At 48.4% G+C, this 19651-nt stretch overlaps 1 protein-coding gene and 1 long non-coding RNA gene across 2 annotated transcripts; one reads left to right on the forward strand and one right to left on the reverse strand.

Moving 5' to 3' along the window:
• Positions 1–541: 541 nt before the first annotated feature.
• LOC122153900 lies at positions 542–5703 on the reverse strand. The gene is made up of 3 exons (XR_006165745.1): positions 5575–5703; positions 3063–3185; positions 542–895 (listed from the first exon to the last, which is right to left on the reverse strand). It is a non-coding gene; the product is annotated as an uncharacterized LOC122153900 (long non-coding RNA).
• A 198-nt stretch (positions 5704–5901) lies between these two features.
• Positions 5902–18607, forward strand: LOC104358525 (cytochrome b5). Its single transcript, XM_032994832.2, has 5 exons — positions 5902–6147; positions 14346–14474; positions 15014–15040; positions 16891–16922; positions 17919–18607. The coding sequence occupies exons 1-5, from the start codon at positions 5971–5973 to the stop codon at positions 18007–18009; spliced, it is 456 nt and encodes a 151-aa protein (XP_032850723.2). The 5' UTR covers positions 5902–5970; the 3' UTR covers positions 18010–18607.
• The last annotated feature ends 1044 nt before the right edge of the window (positions 18608–19651 follow it).

Here is a 19651-nt window from a genome sequence, read left to right on the forward strand (position 1 = left end):
TCAGCCCTGAGCCAGGCGGCACACCCGCTCATCTATAGAGTCCCACGAGCTCGCAGGTCATTCCCCGCCCGCCAAAAGGTGAACACAGAGCGAGAGGCAGAGGAAGGACGCCTTCCTCACCCTCTTCCAACCACCAGTTCAATTCTCCCAGCAGAACCAGTGTTTTTTGGAGCACTGGTTACCTTATTTCAGCTGGGAAACGGGGAACAGAAGGGAAACGGCCACCTGTAAACAGTGAGAGATCCCCCGAGCTGTGCATTCCACCTCGCACACCGGGTTGGGGACGGCTGTTGGACCTAAACCAGTCAGTGCCCTCCCTGCCAGCACGGACAGCCGCCCGGCACGCGAGCCGTCCCGCCGAGAAACGGGCAACAGAAACCACCACGTGCACCGGCCCGGCCTCAGCGTGGGGAGAGGCGGCTCGACGCCCAACTCGGGGCAGGACATTAAGGCTTAAGCACAACCTCCATTTGCAGACACGGTTGAACACTTCAAGTGTTAGAGAGGAGCTGTTGTTTTGTACACTATTTGTGGTTATTTCTTTACTTTATGCTCTTTATTCTAGTCTTTTGAACAGCCAGGACATTTCCATACACCGTTGACGCCCTTTCCTCATACTCCAGCCAGCTGCAGACATCATTCCCCTAACCTGCAACAACAGAATGAGGTCCCCATTTCAGCGTCTTGGGGCAGAGATTTTGCCATAGTTACTCAGGCTTTGTGTAACTTTGGCTCCCCAGTAATCCCCGGGTGCCAAGAACTGGTGCCCTGCGGAGGGAAGCGGATCCTCTAGATTAGGGGGTGGCTCTCTGCCGCTCCAGGACATCTCTCGCTCGGAGGCGGCGTCGCTTTGGCCCTGGGAACATCACTGACACCGTTCTGGAGATTATTTCACCTGAGGTGAAAAAGCACGTGAAAATTCCTCTCGCATTAGGTTATCCAGGATACTCCCCTCCCTCCACCCCTGGCCAGAGGAGAAGGAAACACACATGAGAAAAATCCATGTGTCAAAGGGAAAACGGTAAAACTGGGAGGGATTTTTTTTTTTTATTGGCAAACAAAGGGAGATAAAAATAATCTGGGCAAGAAAGAAGGGTGGCTGTTCACGCGGGGCAGCGTGACTGCCCTGGGGAGAGCAAGCACAGAAAGGGAGCCGTGCGAGCGGGGCACGGCACAACCGTGTCACGCGGCCGGCGAGTGCGCGCCGTTCAATGTTGGGAAGGACGCAGAGAGAGAAACCGACGGCTGTTTCCTGGGCTGAAGGGATGATGGAGCGGCGTGCTTTGGTTAAATTACTTTTCTGTATGAAATATTGATGAGCAAAATGGTTTTTGTTCTTTTTCTGTCACAAGAACAGGTGACAGGGCCGGGGCTCTTGAGCGTCACCGTTCTCCCCTTGATTCAAGGAGAGGCCGATCGGCCCCTGCGTTAGCGTAAGATTGGTTGCCCCCACAGCCTTTCAAACACCGCCGCTGCTCTCCTGAGTAGAAAACTCCATGTTTTCTGAAAAACTCAGTACCTTCTGCACCTAAGATACACACCTCTCCAACTAGATGTGCCACCCACTTTGGCAGATCCCACCAGCCCCGTACAGGTTTAGGATTTTGAGTCATTTAATTTATTTTTTTGCTCAAAGATCAGAACAGAGGGTCCTCAGAGTCCTCTCCCAAGGAAAAAAAGTGAGCTTTCTCTCTGAGACACCTGGACAAAGCCATTTGGGGACTACATGCCATCTCCAAGCCAGGCTTCTCTCAGGAAAAGCAGCGGAGTTGTTGCTCACCAGGTCCACTTCCGCAACCCCCTGCTTCTCCCTCCTGTCCTTGCCCCTCTGGGGCTGCCATCACCTCGTCCTCCTGCCCACCAGCATCTCCCCTTCCCACACTGTTTCATGGCCTGCCGGGGCCAATTACATGTTCACAGCACCCAGCATTGGAAACTGGGCCTGAAAGTGTGATTTCCAGAGTAAATACAGAAATATAAACCATTGTTTCACTCTCTGACTCTTCTACAATGAATGAAAAGGAACGGGGACTGTGGAAGCAGGCAGTGGGCCTGGAATGCAAGTGGCCTTGCTGTCCAGTTTCACCAAATCTTTGCCCGGTGTCATCATCAATTTTTTCAGGAAAAGGTTTGGTGTTTCACGTGCCAAAAGAAACACTGGGCAGGAAGACCCAAATTACAGTTGTGTTTGTGCTTTTTAGTCTTAACTAGTTGATTTATGGATTTTGATGAAGTGATTACAGATGAAAGAAAACATTCCAGGGAACAAGATCTGCACGTTGCTGCGGTCTCGTGTCTGTCTTTCTGTATGAGTTACAGTGGAAAAGAAAACAGGAAAGTCACCAGGGGCACCTGGTCACCACGCACTCTTTTCTCTGTCACACAGCACAGGCTGCGTGCGCGGTGCTGTACTGAACAGAAGACAACAGCAGCTGCCCTACAGGCTTGATCTCTAGACAGACACGACAGATTTCTGACTTCTGTTTGGGCTCAATAATCATAAGGAAGAGCAGCGATTTAATTCTGTTGCTCAATAAATATAGAGCTTGCTTGTTACCATGATCATTATTTATATTGCTAATATGCCTAGAAAGCCTGCTCACAGACCAGGATGCCACTACGTTACGCACAAGTGCAAAACAGACCCTGAGCCAAGTAGTCTTAGAAAGGCAGTGGACAGCTACAGAAAAACAGGCAGCAATGAAACCAACAGAAAAGGGAATTGTTGAGAAAGATAATGAGATTGCTTTGCAAAATACACGGAGAAACGCTCCAGGCATGAAAGCTGCAGAGAAGAAAGCACAAAGGCACTTACTAAAAAAATTGATCAAATAGGTTATAGAAACTGATGCTGTGAACCGCTTTGAGGCAAAGGTTATATTGAAATCGAGACAGGCAGGAATGTGCTGGGAAGGGTCTAGAAAAAGAGACATAGGTTTTGATGCAGTGAAGGGCTGGGCCCAGCAGAAATGTGCCAAGAGATGGGTAGGCTGGTCAAAGCAAGAGGGCAGAGTGATCCTTACAGCAGCTCTGTGTGAGAAATGATACGTGACTGAGCTTACCAAGGCCAGGCTGAAGGATGGTGTGGCAACGGGGGTGCACAATGATGCAGTTCCACACTAGTTTACAGGATGTAGCCTGGCTGAGGGGAGCTTGCTTCTTAGCAAGGTCAGACGGTAGGGGAACTGCAAGGTGATACGTCAGATCAGTGCAAGGAGCTAGAAATGGTTCCATGTCAGAGAGAATACTCGGGTTACACACAGAATCAGGGAAACACCCCTAATGACTGGAAAAAGATATACAGAAAGGAACAAAAGAAGCAGCAGCAGCTCAATATTTAAGCTATGTTGAGACTGAGCTATTGATTGGGTAACTGTGAAGAAGTTTCAGAACAACAGGCTAAGACTTCAACAATATACAAGTATCTGGTGAAGTAAATGTATGGACTTGCCCGAATAGAAGATACCTGAATTTGCATTTACAGATGAAGTATCTGTATTGCTGTGAAATAGCTGGAGAGGAAGCCGTGAGGTCTGCACCCTCCAGCCCATAACAAAACTAGAGAGGAAAAGGAGGCCAAAGATTTCAAGAACAGCATGACTTTAGCAGCTGCTTTGCATAGCCCAAGCACGTAGAGAGTACTGGTTCTGACACTTGGCTTGGAAGAAGTCACTGCAGACTTTATTGGGCAATGAGTGGGGATCGAGTGTGTATTTAAAGGACTTCAAGTGTGCATGCATTGCCTCAGTTAAAAAAAAAAAAAAAGTTATCATAGATGAAAGCACTGAGATATTCTAGCTTTATGGCTGTCTCAATAGATGTCATAAAGTAACAGAGTTTAATTTAGAGGGTGGCCACACAAAAGCATACAATTCATCAGAGTAACATAGCAAAGGCAGAGCATGCAACCACGTGCTGCACTATCTACCAGGCTTTTGGAGAAGCAGAAACCCCAGTTTGCTGTGCCAGCAGAGTATGAGTAAGAATTCAGATAAGACTACAAGCCCACTGGGAAGCACAAGGCAGTAAATGCCCTGACAAAGACACTCTGGTACAGCTGTGAGAACCGAGCGCCTTACGGAACAACATGAGGGAAAGTCACCAGCACACCAGGTACCAAAGGACGTGAAACATTCAGTAAAGTTCAACTACTGCTGTGGTATATCCAAATTTATAGCCTACTTCCTAAGACAGAGAACACACTCACAGCAGGAGATGGATTTGAATCCTACGCAAATCTGACTCGAATGCCTTCCCTCCCTGCACTTTACCTAGTAGAGTGGCTTTATTTCTTTACTACTTTGATTGCACCTTGATCCCCATTTCCTTGTGCAGAACCAGCAGGACAAGGCCAGGAGATGCCAGTGTATGAAAAAGAGCTGCCATGCCAGGTCTCACCCAGAATTTCAGCCATTTGGAAAGGCTGTGCATTACAACAGTAATTGGATTACAGACTATGGTTGGCAGGCATCACTGAAGCAATTTCTCCCTAAGTAAGAAAAGATACCATTCTTTCTACCAGAGAGTGACTGAGAACATTTGTTTGACTTACAACCTGGGACCTTCAGGGACCTAGCCTGCCTTTGTACAAAAGTGGATGTGGACAGACAGCACGGTTAGTTAGGATAACATCTTTGAGCTGATAAATCTCCCAGACTGTACCATTAGGTATGTCTCATTCCCATAGAGATCCCAGCTTAATGGCAATGCAGGTACAGGTATCTACTTCACTTGAGCTCCTTTTAAAATCCCAACTGTAGCCAACTGCACAGACCTTAGCCTGCTCAAATTCTCTTTGCATATACCTTTAATCTCTAGTCAATGTTGGTAATAGTGTTAGCACTTCTTACAACATAGGGCATTTCTGCTCCTCAGCAGTTACGTTAAAACAAACAGTCCACTGTCCAGTGTTATACCTCCACTGCAAGTGTAAGAAAATAAATTCCACAGCCACAGATGCGAGTACATGAATGAAAACCATCAGGTTTACAAGTTACTCAGGTTCCTGAGCTTCCAAACAGTCTTCATCCCTAAACCTGCTCAACGTGGCTGGCAGGGATGAGAGAACTTGCCAAGTGCCCCATCACATCTGCATGGGAACGCTTTCCTTTAGAAGCTGATACAAACGCAGCCCTTAGAGGCGTGCCGCACCTCCACTGGCTCAATTTAAAGATCTGTGAGATGGCCATCTATTTTATCTACACGCAGAAAGAATCAAAACAAAAATCGAAAGCCCACCCAAGGAGCACTGCAGTTCAGCCCAGGGACCCTGACAAGTGGTTCTTGCCTGTGTATATCCTGTACGTTTTCCTGATGAAGCAGCTGCTACCTTGTGGCCCTGTCCCCACAGCTGCCGGGGGTGGCCTGCACTGCCGCACGGCCTTTCCGACCGCGTTTGCCACCAGAGACAACCCCGAGGCAGCCCGTAAAGGGGCCTGCAGCTGGGCTTGGGGTGCCGCAGCTCCAGCCGCAGGCTGTCAGGCCAGCTCGGACGGTCCCGGACCGGAACGAGCACGTCCCCAAGACACCCCGGTTTCCCTTCACCCGCCCAACAGGCCGGACGGGAAGAGTTACCAGAGGCCGGGGATGGACACCGGGCAGCGCTGCTGACAGGCACCTCGCTGCGGGGCGGTTGATGGCCCGGCTGCCCGCCAGCTGCGCCCCGGGGGAGCCGGGGCCGGGGCCGGGCCGCTCTCCCTGAGGCGAGGCGAGGCGAGGCGAGGCGAGGCGAGGCCCAGCGCCTTCCCGCCCTGTCGCTCTGGCCGCTCCCTATTGGCCCTCGCCCGGCATTGCGCCATCCCATTGGCTGCAGCCGGCGGCAGCACCCGCCCTTCCCTCTCCTCATTGGCCGACGGACGCGGCCGTGAGCCGCCGTGGGATACCGGTAATGGGGGCGGGCGGGTCCGCCATCGCTACGGTGGCTGCCGCGGGCCACGCCTCTGCCGTTCCGCGAAGCTGCTGGCGGCCAGCATGGAGCCGGCGGAGCGCACGGAGGCCGGGGGCTGCGCGGCGGGGGCCGGGGCCGGGGCCGGGGCCGGGCCCGGGCCCGTGTTCACGCTGGAGGAGGTGGGGAAGCGGAACTCGAGCCGCGAAGCCTGGCTGGTTATCCACGGGCGCGTCTACGATGTCACTCGCTTCCTGGAGGAGGTGAGGCCGCGCGGGGCGGGGTCCCGGCCCGTCCCCTCAGGGGCCGGCTTGGGGAAGGACAGGGCCTGGGGGGGCCTGAGGGGCAGGGGGGAACAATAAGAGACAGGAGGGCGCCATGGGGGGCAGAGATCTGAGGGGGGGGTGTGCGAGGGGAAGGGGGGAGCCCCCCGCCGTGTCCCTGAGGCAGGAGACGCCTGGAAGGAACGGGAAAGGCCATCCCGAGCGCAGGGGATGTGCTTCGAATCGTTTTGAGTCAACTCCTGTTTCCTTAGGAAATCTGTTCAAGCATGCCTTACGTGGGAGGTGCAGCTCCCCTTAAGCCACAATACTCCTGGTCTTGTGGGGTAAACAGGATCGGGCTAGATCAGTAGTTCAAATTTGACATCTCCAGGGTCACCCCAGAACTTAAAGCTGATTCAGCAGGTGAGCCTCTGCTGCACTGGTGCCTTCCCAGAGGTGACCATGCACCAGCGATTTGGAAGTGATGCAGTCTCTGCTGCCTGATCCCCAGTTCTCTGGGCTGTGGGGTCAAAAATTGCTTCTAGGCTCGATGCTTTGCCTTCTGTTTTTAAGAAGGTTGAGAGCGGTATCATTTGTGTTTGGAACTGAAAACTGAAATGGGAAGAAATGGTAAAAAAATTTCAAAGGGCTTTTATCCCAGCTTAAAATACCAGTTTAAAATAACACCAAACCTGCTGTAGCATCTACAGAGTAACATGTGAAAGTTAGTCATAATCAGCTCTAAAAGAAGAGCACTTCATTGAAAATGTGCATGTTGCTGCTTGTTGGCTTTGCTTGTCTAAACTAAACTCTGATTTTCCTTCAGGCGTATATGATTAGAACATGTCTCTTATGTAGTCATAACATATAGTGACAAAGCTACTTTGGTGAGGTGTAGAGGCTCATCAGATAGGAGGAGAAAATTATAACCTGGCAGCTTTTTTACAGTGGCCTGACAGCTGGAGGTAGTAGCTTTTGGTATTTATTTATAAACTTGGACACACTTGTCTTGTTCACTGGATCCAGCATCATGATGCTTCCTTCGCTTTGAGTCTTCTCCTGACATTTATTTTAAGAGAGCCTCTAAGATATTTCAGTGAACAAATTAGGGACTTGTCTTTTGCTATGGTGGCTTGATCTGGCCATTGCCATAGCCAGTTCTGCACTGTTCATAGCTTTTGTAATGAAAAATCTTGCTTTTGTGGGACCATGAATGGATCCTGGCTGCTCGCTCCTTTGCACACCAGTGCATACTGTTGGTTCTCCAGCACTGTTTACAGATGTCTCTGTGTCAGGTGCAGGATCTGAAAAGCTGCCTGCTGAGCTGCTGTTGGTCTTGGGTCTTTGATACTTGAGAGAGACTCTGGGCACCCAGTACGCTGGAGAGAAAAGCATGTGGGGCAGTGGGAGGGTGCCTGGGGTCCTGCAGTGCTGCAGAGCGGCAGTGGCATGAAGAATTACCATATCAGCTGGTGCTCAGCTGTTTGTTTTATAGGAGAGCCTGCAGGTCCGGCCGAGGTGAGGGACCGTTTGCACATTTAGTCACGTGCATCTACAGCAAGAGGTACACTGTGCAGTAGAGAGCTTATTGTTGGGGTGGGAAGGAGAAGACAATTGTGTTGAGTGTGACTAACTCAGGAAGCTCTTTAATGGTGGAGCTACGAGCAGAATTGAGATACTCAGATTCCTGCTCCAGGGTCAGTTCACAAGACCAGGAGTTTTCCAGCTGGTACATGAGGATTTTTTGGGCAGCTGACTGCCTCCTTCTGCATGCACGCCCCCTCCAACGTTTGGGTGCCAACCCTGTCATCTAGCATCTGTCAGATTCCAGAGAGTGCAGCAGAGTACAAAGCTGTGGGCCCAGCTACCTCTGCTGATCAAATGAAACGGGCACTGTGGTGGGTGTATTTTGAAGAACAGTTGTTACTCCACTAGTTTCTGAAATCTGTCACGTTTGCCTGCATCTAAGAGTCTAGTACAAGAAGCAGGGGACACCAAAGAAGCTGGCTGGAGCCAGGTTCAGCACAAACAAATGGTGTTTCTTCGTGCAACAGGGAGCAGACCAGTGGAACTCATTCACAAACAAATGGTGTTTCTTCGTGCAACAGGGAGCAGACCAGTGGAACTCATTGCCAAAGGTTGTTGTGGATGCAGGAAGGTTAAGTAGATTCAGGGGTAGACTGGGCAAAGATGTGGAAAAGCAATTCGCTGCTGTTTTACAAATAACAAAAGGCTGTGGGTTTAGGTAGAGCCAAAACCAGCTGGAGGTTGGGACAGTACTTGCAGAAGCTGTGTGCCTTGTCCTTACGCTTGCCTCCGTGTCCCAGTTATGGCTGCTGCTTATCGCTTTTCAGGCTTAAGAGTTCAAAAAATGTTTTCAAGATAATTACCCCCACATGAATGACGCTGTGTTTCAGAGCATGGACACTGCGTGGTGGTCACAGTCTTCATCTTGGCATTCCGTGTGTAAGAGCATGTGGGATGTGCTCCCTGGGACACCTTCAGTATCATAAATGAGCCCAGAAAAACACTTCACTCCCCCCAGCAGGCCACGTTTAGCAGTGCCCTGAATGTTACCTTGAGAGGATATTTCACATTGCCCTTTCCAAGCCCTTTATCCCATTTCTGTTTTTCTGACAAAAAGATCTTGGACTAGGGAAAGGAAGAAGAATAAGGCTACTGTTGTAACTGTGCCAGCATGGTTGACATAACACTCTGCTACGTACATCCCTCGCTGACATAGTGAAACTTATAAATGTAGATCAAGGCCTAATTTATTAGCAAAAGTATGCTTTATATCTGTTGTCCCACTGTAATCAGTTGAGTGGCAGGGGAACAATGTGTAGCTGATCAGAAGCAGGAGTGTTTGTCTTGTCTGAAAGTTACAGTTGTCTGATAAAGTGTTCTGGTTTAGAGCTCAAAGTTGTTGTAACTGCAGCTATCAGGGTTTCAGTGGGTAATATTTCCCCTTGATCCTGTGTAGTCACTGAAGCAGTGTCTAATTGTTGCCTTTTCTGGCCTTTGGTCACAGATTATTTGAACAGGATTGCTGAATTCCACTGGAGCGTTACCTTGGAGGGATTGTGTAATCTCGAAGAAGCCTCACTGCTAAAAGATTGTCGAATTCTGCTTCGTGATTCTTGCAAATGAAGTACAGCAGGTCAGCCATTAGCTAGCCAACTCAAAATCTGTATGCTGTTTGAAGTACAGATCAGTTTAAATTTCCAATTTACTTTGTTATTTACTGTGCAATAGGAGTAACAATTAAGACATTTATCACCTAGCAAAATTCTGCTGAATTATAAGAATGTGAACAAAATGCAGGAGAAGTACAAAGATGGCAACTGAAATTTCATAGATGTTTCTGAGACTGCAATCTCTTTGTGCCTCAGAAAGCCTGTAAGTTCCTGAAATGAAGTGTGATGGTTCGAAATTTGAGACAGCCTTACGGCGATAGTATAATTCTCTCCCAAATCTAGGTAACTGGGCCACCAGAATATGTGTCATTACTCCTGATCGCAGTGGTCTAGAAAAGCAAGTGTGGACTATGGCTGTTGCAAAAAGGGCTGGCTGCTCAGGTAGGCGCCAACGATGAGTGGGGGAGCAGAGGAAGTTCCCTGACAGGCTCTCGGGGGTCTGGTACTGCTCACACTTAGGCCCTCACCACACTTGTATTAAAATCTGTGGCTTTTAACTGTGCGCAGCCTGTAATAGATTTATTTTCATAAGCATTCCTACGATACAGCACCATGGTTTACCTCCATTTTTACACAACTAGAAGAGTTTGGAGATACGTGTTTCTCCCGTATACCCTTTTGTCTGTTATCTGAGTCCACAGGCCACAGCAGCCACCACTGCTTTGTGTCTTGGCATGTGCTGCTGCTTCCGAAACCTGTGATAAGTGGGACTAGAAATCCATTTGAACCACTTTCCAAGTGGAATGAGCCTGGGTTGTGACAACTCTAACCCAAATTGGTCAGTTGGTTTCAAGTATAATGCTCTTCAAACTGTGTTTCAAAAGAAGGAAATAGTCTACTACAGACAGCTTCTCTTTAAAATCTCTGGTTCTAACAGAAGTTGGGCTCCTTCCAGGCCAGTATATAGCTAAGGTAAGGTTTGTGCGTGGAAGAGCTGGTAGTTATGAGCATTATCATTGAGGTGAAAGTAAAGAGGAGGGAAGTATTGGATGGTTGCTTGCACCAAAGAGGCAGCAAGTTTTTAGATTCTTACCTCCTTACTGCGGCAGCAGCAAGAAACCAATATGGAATGCCCTTCTTTGTCTTCCTGCATTTAATTTCTGTGTACTCCCGTGTATCTGAAACCAGAACTCTGTGAGGGAGAAGGAGGCATGCCCAAGATGTGGTTTTGCTTATGCCGACTTGCTCCAGCTTTGCAGAGATGTTTTTGGGGAAACCTGTTGTGTGCCTTAAAACAAGCTTTGAGGGATGTGTGGTTGATGAGCACCGTTTGTCTAGGTGGCTGCTTGTTCTTGTTTTCTGGTTTGTTGTATGGTGCTGCCACGTTGTTATTGCACAGTAACACTCTTCCCTTTCCTGGCTTATTTCTCTGATACTAGGGGCTAGGAATGAAAGCTTTCGCCTCCTTTCCCAACCTGATGATCTTGTGCGTTACGTGATCCATCAATCTAATTAGTCAGAGAGCTCAATGTTGTTTCTGAGCTCATTTGTAGTTTACAGTGGGGCTGTAAGAGCAGTTGCCAGCCAGACGTATGCAGGCAGGCGCTGGGAGTTTGTGAAGAGGCCACTCTAGGCTCTCACCTCCTGCAGTGAGTTTCAGCGTTGCCTCTCAGAAGCCTTTGCTGCTTGCCTACAGTTCTGACTTGCTGCCACTTGTTGCTTGCTCCGTGTTCCTTCTAAAGGCTGCACGAACAGAACATCTTCTGAGGTCTCACAAAAAAATACAACCTTGCTGGCCAAACACAGATGGACTATATGAGCTGCTAATTAGGGAGTGAGTCATCAAGGGCAAACTTTCTTTGCTCACCACCTTAGAGCATCAGTGACATTTAAAGTGAGCTTGGAGCGAGTATGGGGTCGTACAGCTCCCTACTTCTGCGGTGGTTCTCTGGACCCAGTTTGGAATTTGGAGAACTTAATTCAAAGAGCATACTGAAATGATCCTTTTGAGAGCGCTTGCTGTCGCTGTGCTGCAGAGCATGGGGGAGCCTTGGGTTTTCTCATCCCCTAAATCTCCTGAGTGGGGCAAGAGCAGGCTGCACTCTGCACCGCCTGGGCCAGGGCCTGGGGGTGCCTTGTACTGGTGATGGCTGGGGTGCTTTCTCTTCCAAGTGACAGGGTTCTCCCTGTGAAACTGTTTTCTCCGCTCTGTGGTGTTGGTCATATCCTTCCAGATCTGGGGCTTCAAGACTATTAATGTTGCTGTCAGCGTGTACTTCATTTATTGTGTATGCTGAAGGCTCCTGTGACAACAAGGTTCCAGTTCTTACTGTTGGTGAGGAAAACTTCTGAGTACTGGCACTTGGGCCCACCTCTCTTTTTCTTGTTTGCTTTTGGCTGTTTCTTTTCAGAAACAGACATTCTTCAGCCATTGTTTCCTCTGGAAGTACTGGTTGTTTTTTTTTTTTTTCCCCACAGTTTGCAAGACTTTCAGTTGTCCTGTTTTCCTGCAGGAGCTGTAGCTTTGAGAAGTTCTGTGGCAGAGTAAATGACTTCCTGTATAAATAATCTAGTTTTAGGTTTGCTTGGGTATGACAAGGTAAGAACTGTCTGGCTGGAGTTGTGGTTGTCTAGACTAAAGAGTCCTTTCAGAAATATGATATGCCAAAATGTGTTGAAGTTTTTTCTTTTGCCTCGGTGATTATAGTGAAGGACAGATGTGCATGAATAAATAATTATTTTTCTTATTTGTGTATTTAGCAAGTGCATATAATGGCTTCAGACCCAAAGATGTAAAGAGGAGTAAACTTTACCATTCTTATCTCTTCACCGTTTTTCTTGTATATGCAGAGGCTGGATGCCACTGAAAGCCAATATCCACTGCGTGTTCCCTGTTGCTGCAGGTTTTTGTCTGCCCTTTTAGGGTATATGATTAGGAAAACAAGGTTGTCTTCTTAAAATTCAGTTCTGATATTTTTCCATCTGAAATGAGATGTCTGGTGAGACATCCCTAAGGAGTTCTCCTAGAAGGCGTAAATGGCCAACTTCCCATCCCCTGGTTTCTGTGGGTCTTTGCAAGCATGCTTATAAAATAGCTGAAAATTGGGCAGTTGTTCTGGGTATTGTGCATAGGAAATGTGCAGCCAAGTCTGAGTGTGTGATCTAAGGGGCACAGAAATGATCTAAAGGGTGGTCTTGCTGCAGCCTGTGCTCCTGTTAACTCCCCTGAGTAAACAGACATATACATCCAACTCCCTGGTGAGCTCATTCACAGCTACACCAGCAGATAGTCACTTCCTTCTCTTTTTTTGTAGGGTGGGTTTTCTGCCAGGGTAGTAGGCCCTGATCTGACTCCTTCTGAGATCGAGTGAGCCTGAGGGTTGGTGTGGGAGGAATGGCAGCAAGACCTGTAGCCAGGCACAGGGGGACTGAGTAGAGTGGAGCCTCGCTTGGTTTTACAGCCAAGGCAAGCTAATAACTGACTGCTAACCAAACTGTGTCCTAGGACTGCAGACTTTGCCCTTCGTGGCTGCTGAGAAAGCTCCACGTTGATTTTGTTACCTACCTGGACAATAAAGGGATTTATTCAGAATAAAGAGCCCTGATACGAGGATTGCAGAATTGGCTGCAGCAGCTCACTGGAGTAAACAACTGGACTGTTTTGTGTCCGTACTGAGTGTGTTTGGTATGAGGTGTGATAGCCAAGTGGGAATATTTAGACTTCTGGCAGCAAAAACAGACAAGCTGAAGGAGGGGGGGCAATGACAACTGTTCTGTGTCTGTGGGAAGGAAAAGGATACTACTGAGAAAACAGGTGTGATAGTCCTTTGATCTGAAATTTAGCCTAACATCTCTTGGCCTGTTCCAGGCTTGTAGCTGTCGGAGGCATTTCAGGCAGCAGGGAACAAGTCTCATCTTTTCAACCCGCACATTTAGTGCTCCTTGCCTGATGCTCTAGAAAACTGGGTTAGTCCCTGTGTGTGCACGCAGAAGCCTGACCGCTTTATTGGTTTAAGTGGATTAGCTGATAGTTTAAACTGAACTGTTTGTTCACGTTCACACTGTAAAGAGATTATAATTTGCCGTCTTTGTGGCTAGCGCTTTCCATTGCCAATCTGTTCCTGGAATTATGGTATTGACAGTGCTAGAGAAGAGCCCAACCCATCAAGGAAAACACAATTGCACCGGGGTTTTTTGTCAGTTCGTACCACTTGGTCTCACTGTTGTCTGTGACTGTCTGCCACCAACAGAAACACCAGTGTTGTTGTGGATTTGGTACTTTTATAGTTGTAACTTCTGAATCTCTGAAAACAATATATAATGTCAAATAGTATAATTTTTCTTGACACTTTTTTTCTCTCCCTTGGTCATTGAGTGGCTGTACACTGGATCACGTTCAGTATTGTTGAGGCTACACTAGAGTTGTAACTTCTTATGCCACTAGAAAACCTGATGCATTTCTCTTCTGTTCTTCTCCATTCCTCAGTGCACAGCTATGTGCAGAGAGAGGCTATCAGACAAATACTTTTATTTTTTGTAGTATCTGAAGAAGTAGAATATCCTTTCCTCCACTGGTGTCTGTAAAGGCAGTGTTATCCTGTGCTTCGCTAGCAGCTGAGTTGCCTCAGGAAGGTTCTTGTGAAAATCATGCAGGAGAGGCTCCTCTGCAAGCAATGGAGTCTGATTTACACAGTGAAGCCCATGAAAAGCTACATGAGGATATCCTTTCTTTTGTATTATTTTCTTGCCCAAATCCATTACAGAAGCACAGAAGGGATAGCTTGGCTATCGGGGACAAAGCTGTGCTTCCCTGTGGGTGTTGGGGTTTCGCCTCTTTGGGAGGATTTTTATTATTTAAGGTATATTCCAGGCTGTGCAGCACATGCCGTTCTTTGTGAATTCCTGAAGGAGAGGTTGGGCAATTGAATCTTTGCAATATTTTTTGAGGGTGTTGGTTTGAGGCATCTGTGATGCACAGAAGAGGTTGGAAGGAAGGCTGCTGACACTCTTGGTACTTTTTTTGCATCTAGCCCTTTGCTCACCTGAAGACTTCTCTTCCAGCATCCAGGTGGAGAAGAGGTTTTGCTTGAACAAGCTGGTAGAGATGCCACAGAGAGCTTTGAAGATGTCGGGCATTCCACAGATGCCAGGGAAATGCTCAAGCAGTACTACATAGGGGAGATCCACCCGGTAAGGACCAGCTGGCTGTCACAGCCTCTCTCACACACAGCATGGGACTGTGTCAAAGTGACTCTCCTTTGTGTAACCCTCTAAACACATACACCAAGATGTGTCTTGGGAAATAAGTAAGTAGTTAAGGGGTTTAGGCAGTCTCTGTGTTGTCCAGGATTTCTGTTGAGGAAAGAAAACTAAATTAGCCTTCTTGTTCCACCATTCAGAACAGACTTCTCACTACAGTTACATCAGGGGCACTTAAAGAAGCTAATCTAATCAGTTCCTGCCTTGGCTGGTGGTACCATAACTTCCCCTTGCCTTGTAATTTAGAGCTCAGGGGGGTGAGAGATCAGAGGGGCAGGGCGCAAACACCAGCTTCCTGCCTGCTGCAAAGACGGTGCCTTTGGGTGCTGAAGGAGCAACTCCTTTGAAAACTGAGTCCAGGCAATTACCCCTGTGATGAGGACTGTGTACAGAACAATTCCCTCATAAAGACTGCAGGTTTCTCTTGAAGTCAGTGCTTATCTTTTTTCTTCTTTTTTTCCCCTTGGCAGCACGATCGTAAAAAAGAAGGTTCTAAGGTAAGCTGTTAGTGTTTTACTTTTCCGTTTTAACTTAACGCAGTGGAAATTATATTATGATCACAAAATCAACAAAGAAGTTGTCACATGCCTCTTTTTTTTTTTTTTTTTTTTTTTCTCCTTGTGGAGCTTTTGGCTTTTTGTCTACACAAACATCAGTAATGAATAAATCTTCCAAGCAAATTATACCTTCAGTTTTGCTCTGAAGCTCAGCAGTCACATCTGTGAAACTGGAAGTGGGTTTCTGTGCCCTCTGTCCCCTGACATCAGCAATGGTATTTCCACACCTTGAGCCACAGACCATTGTTTTGCATTACTCGCTGTGTCCTGACCACTGAACTGATGGTGTTGTTACATTCGAGCCAGGAGACAGGCCCAGCCACCGTGGGCTTGGCTGCGAAACAAGAATTCTCTGTTAACTGCCCTAGTAATCATTGGTGTTGCTTAAAACTCAGGTACTCTGGGATTAGAACAGGGCACAGTGTTGCAAAAATGCCTTTGGAATGGATGGCGAGGGCGCGCTGGTAATAAATAGAATCCCATCCGGGAGGTAAACATGTGCCTCGCAGCTGGCTTCTCGTCTCGCTTGGCTCGGAGGCTGGGGCCAGGCACAGCTCAGCCTTCAGCAGCGCTTTCACTCGACGTTGTTGGAAGCGGGGCCGCTCGCAGAGTAGCGGGAATCGAGGAGGAACCTGGCACCAGGGAGAGCGGCGGCCGAAGGCCTCGGGAGTGTTTGCTGTCGTCAGCCACGGGAAGAGTAACTCGGGCTGGGTAAAGCCCACGCTTAGTTATGACATGGGACTGCATGATTATGCATATATCCGGCTTAAAATGTATTGTTGGGTTCAACTCTTGTTTCATGAACAGAATCACATGCCTAAAATGTGCGTGGAAATGAGTAGTAATGAGTAGCTCCCTTGGATAGGAGTTAAATATTTTTTTCAAAGATTTTGCTTTTTTCAGGAGATAGTCCAGTGAGTTATGTACAGCTAAGGTCTTTCTCCAGTGTACAACATCTGTTTTAAAAGGGGGGGCAATTATAATTGAAAAATAGCAGCAAGAGATAGAAGACAGCAACGTAAAAATAAAAAGGGGGTGATCACACATGCCAAAAAAAAAACCATGCTAAAAAGTACATGTATACTCTTGTGCTGCAGCTCATAGGTAGCTCCCCACAGATAAGTGTCAATGTTTAGCATCCGCTGAATGTACTATGGCAGAAAAACTCTCAAGAAATGGAGATAATTCTGTTTAGGAGGGGCAGGAGAGGTGATACGTTTTGGCTGGTAGATATTAGTTAAACTGGAGAGCAGCAGCAGCCATGGAGGAAGAAGCTGCAGAGTTGATAAAAGCCTAAATGAGAATTTTGCCCGACTGGAAAAAAGTATTTAAATTCCCGGAGTTTTATGAAAGGAGAGGTATAGAAGTTTGGAAGCAGGTTGCGGGCAAGGGAGGAGTTGAAGAGAACGTTGTGGGTGTGCGCGGCAGCGGCCAGGCCAGCAGACGGGGCGCTGGGCCGGCGGCTGGCGAGGGGACCCCGGGGACAAGGTGACCCGTGCCGGTTATCGGCCACGGCACAGGGTGGACAGGCTGCTGTGCGAGGGGACGAGCAAAGCCTGCTCTTGAGAGGGGAGCGAGTTCCAGGCGGCGGCGATGGGATTGACGGGAAGGACGTGGAGGTGAGGAGGAGGGCAAACGTCCCCAGAAACACCCGCGCTGTGGCAGAGGGTGTTGGGGAGGGCAGGGTTACTTTTCCTCCGTGTTTGTCATCGCATGTTCAGTCTTGCATCTTCATAGCTTGTGTTTCGTGTTTCTTTTTTCCCCTGCTAATTCCCTCTTTCCTCCTTCAGAATCCAAGTATGACATCCTCAGGCCAAGCAAGGTATGGTATCTCTTAAAATATGAGTAAGAAATTGGGGGGTTAGGGCGCTCTGTTTGTAGAACTACATATTAACTCTAATGGGCAGGAAAAAAAACTGGGGATATTACCGCACCGGCCTTCCGGCAAATAAAATCAGTCGCCAAAATAAGTTGCCCCCCTAAATAAGTTGCCAAACTGCAGCGCACCGAGTTGGCTGCCAGGGCGTGCGCCTCCCGTGCTGGATGCGGAGGCAGAGCCGGGGGCCCCGGGCCCCCCACGCTGAGCACATCAGGCGTCCTGGTGCTCACAGCTTCGGTTCTGCGGGCCGCGTGGCAGTGCCTTTGCGCCGCAGGGATTATTTGGGTGGTCGCTGCAGGCCACGGCGTGATGCAACACAGTGATGTGCATTTTTCTGGGGGGAGGATTTTTACCGTGATCAGCCCCGTTTAGTTGAAAATCCTTACAACCAGAACAGGGCCCGAGTCTTTCATAGCTGAGGCAGAACATTTTTTGCTGTGGAGGCTGCTGAAGGTGAGCTCGTGGCCTCTGGTTTGAGTGAGGAAGATTTATTGTGGGATAGCTGTAGCAATTTCCATCCTTGAGTCAACTCAGCTGTTTGTATAGCACAAATTACAGTCTGACTTATTTAAGGAAAAAAAAAAAAAAAAACAAACAGCTAACAACAAAAAGCCCAAATTGGTTTCTGTATTATGCCAGGCTGGAAACTTCAGCAATTCAGCTGCTATTTTATAAGGCACCAAGCCACCCTTGCAGGCGTCGGGGCCTCACGCAGGGGCCGGGCAGAGCCCTGGGCACGGGGCTGCGGCTGTGAGCCACGGCCCCTCTGGCCGCTCTGCGGGCTGCTGGGAGACAGGTCCCGAGAGCTGCCGGCTGAAAACAGACACGTAGTAAGTCAGGAGCATCTCGAATGAATTGTTAACTCGATACTTTCTTCTGGTTTATGTTGTGTGTATTTTTTTGGTTTGTTGTTTTTGTTTTTTTTTTTTCTCCCTCTAGTTTCTGGTCAACATGGCTAATCCCCATCTTCGGAGCACTGGTCATAGGTTTAATGTATCGCTATTACATGCTGGATGGGAGAACCTCTTGAAGTGACCTTGCTGGGACCTCAGAAAGCCTGAAAGAAGAGGGTGTGAGAGAGCGCGCATGCATGCAACACGCGGTGTTCTGCGTCCCTTACCCTTTTCTGCCTTGCTTTTAGCTGTGAGTCTGTCAAGCGATGTCGATATCCATGGGACCAAGCTAATACCGACCTCTCTCTACCCTAACTCTGGACCCGCAGACCTGCTGTACTTCCCTCTCGACTTCCCGGTATTCTCTTACATTTGTGTGTGGTCTCCCCCGCGTGTGTGTCCTCGTGTGCGCTCTCTCTCTCGCTCTCTCTCGCTCTGAAGTAAACCACAGACAACCTTTTTCTTTCAATGCCTTTTCGTTAAGCCAGACAACGTGAAACAGCTGCTAGTGAGCCTGTGGATTTGCCGCAGTCCTTCACGTAGCATTGTCAGAAATAAGCTGCAAGTTGTCTACGGTCCTTTCCAGAAAAGACGTCCAGAGATTCGGTTCCGCAGCAGATTTCCCAGTGCATGCAGGCAACACTAATCGGAGCAGCAGGAAATTGTTAGCTTTGCTACCTCTTTCTGTACGTGTCTGTTTTTAACGGTTAAACAAATATAAGTATTTTAAAAGCGGTTCTGTTCATTTTGTAATGTTTGTACTTGTCCCTTTAAAATGTATGTTCTGTCAAACAATTTATACCTTGAATCCTGGTTTGTTTGGGTGCTTCTGTGCTGCGTGCGGCAGTGCCAGAGATGGGAACTGATGTGTGGCTGCTTGAAATGCAGATTTTTCTTTCTCTGTGAGGTCTTGATCTGACACATGCCTGGGAAACAAAAATCATACTTACTGTGAATGTGCACCAGATGGGGCAAAAAAAACCCAAATAAATCCGGTCTCTTCTCCCTAAATGAGAAGGGAAAAGAAACCCATTTGGGATTTACACATAATGCTGGTTTTGTCTTGGAATAGACGAGGATATTTCTCTCTTCTGCTGTTTTTGTGTAGCGTGTAGTTGGCCTCCACCAGTGCAGAGGCAGTGTGAGTGTGTGTCAGGCACTGAGGCAGGAATCCTGCCCGCTCCTCCAGCGCGTTGGTCTGTGGCTTTGGGATCTGCTAAATAAAGGGAACTCGTGTTCTAGTGTCTGGTGTCGGACACTGGCTCCTAATTCACGTGTTACAGCAAAGCTGCTCATCTTTTTGAATTGGCAGCAAAAATGGGAGCGATCTACTGGGATCCCGCTGGTGAAAACCTCCTGTCAGTCATGGTTTTTCTTCTCTCTTCCATGAAACTGCTCTGTTCCCCAGAAGGTCGTGTAGAGGAATTTCTTGGCTGTGGAATTACCCTTTGCCTTTTTGTAAACGCAGGCCAAGGACCTGGGACGGGAGGGCGCCGCTGGGGCTGCGATACTGCCGGGGCTGGTGGCTGCCAGCAGCAGCGTCCGGCGTTTCGGCCCACGCTGCTTTGCCAGGGCGCACCAGCGGGTCCCCGCAGAGGTCTGCCTGCCCCCAGGGCTTCTCTCCCTGCCGTCCATTGCTTCGTCTCTTATGGTGAATTATCTGCCAGGGAAACCTGGAGTTCACCGGGGCTGCAGGGGCTCTTGGGTATCCTATTGCAAGCCACGTTTGTCCCTCGTTCTGCCTGGCTGCTTTGGTGGTCTAGTTTCTGTTTATTCTGT

This window comes from Tyto alba, unplaced genomic scaffold, assembly GCF_018691265.1.
Source record: "Tyto alba isolate M040663 unplaced genomic scaffold, T.alba_DEE_v4.0 Super-Scaffold_26, whole genome shotgun sequence".
Lineage (NCBI taxonomy): Eukaryota > Metazoa > Chordata > Aves > Strigiformes > Tytonidae > Tyto > Tyto alba.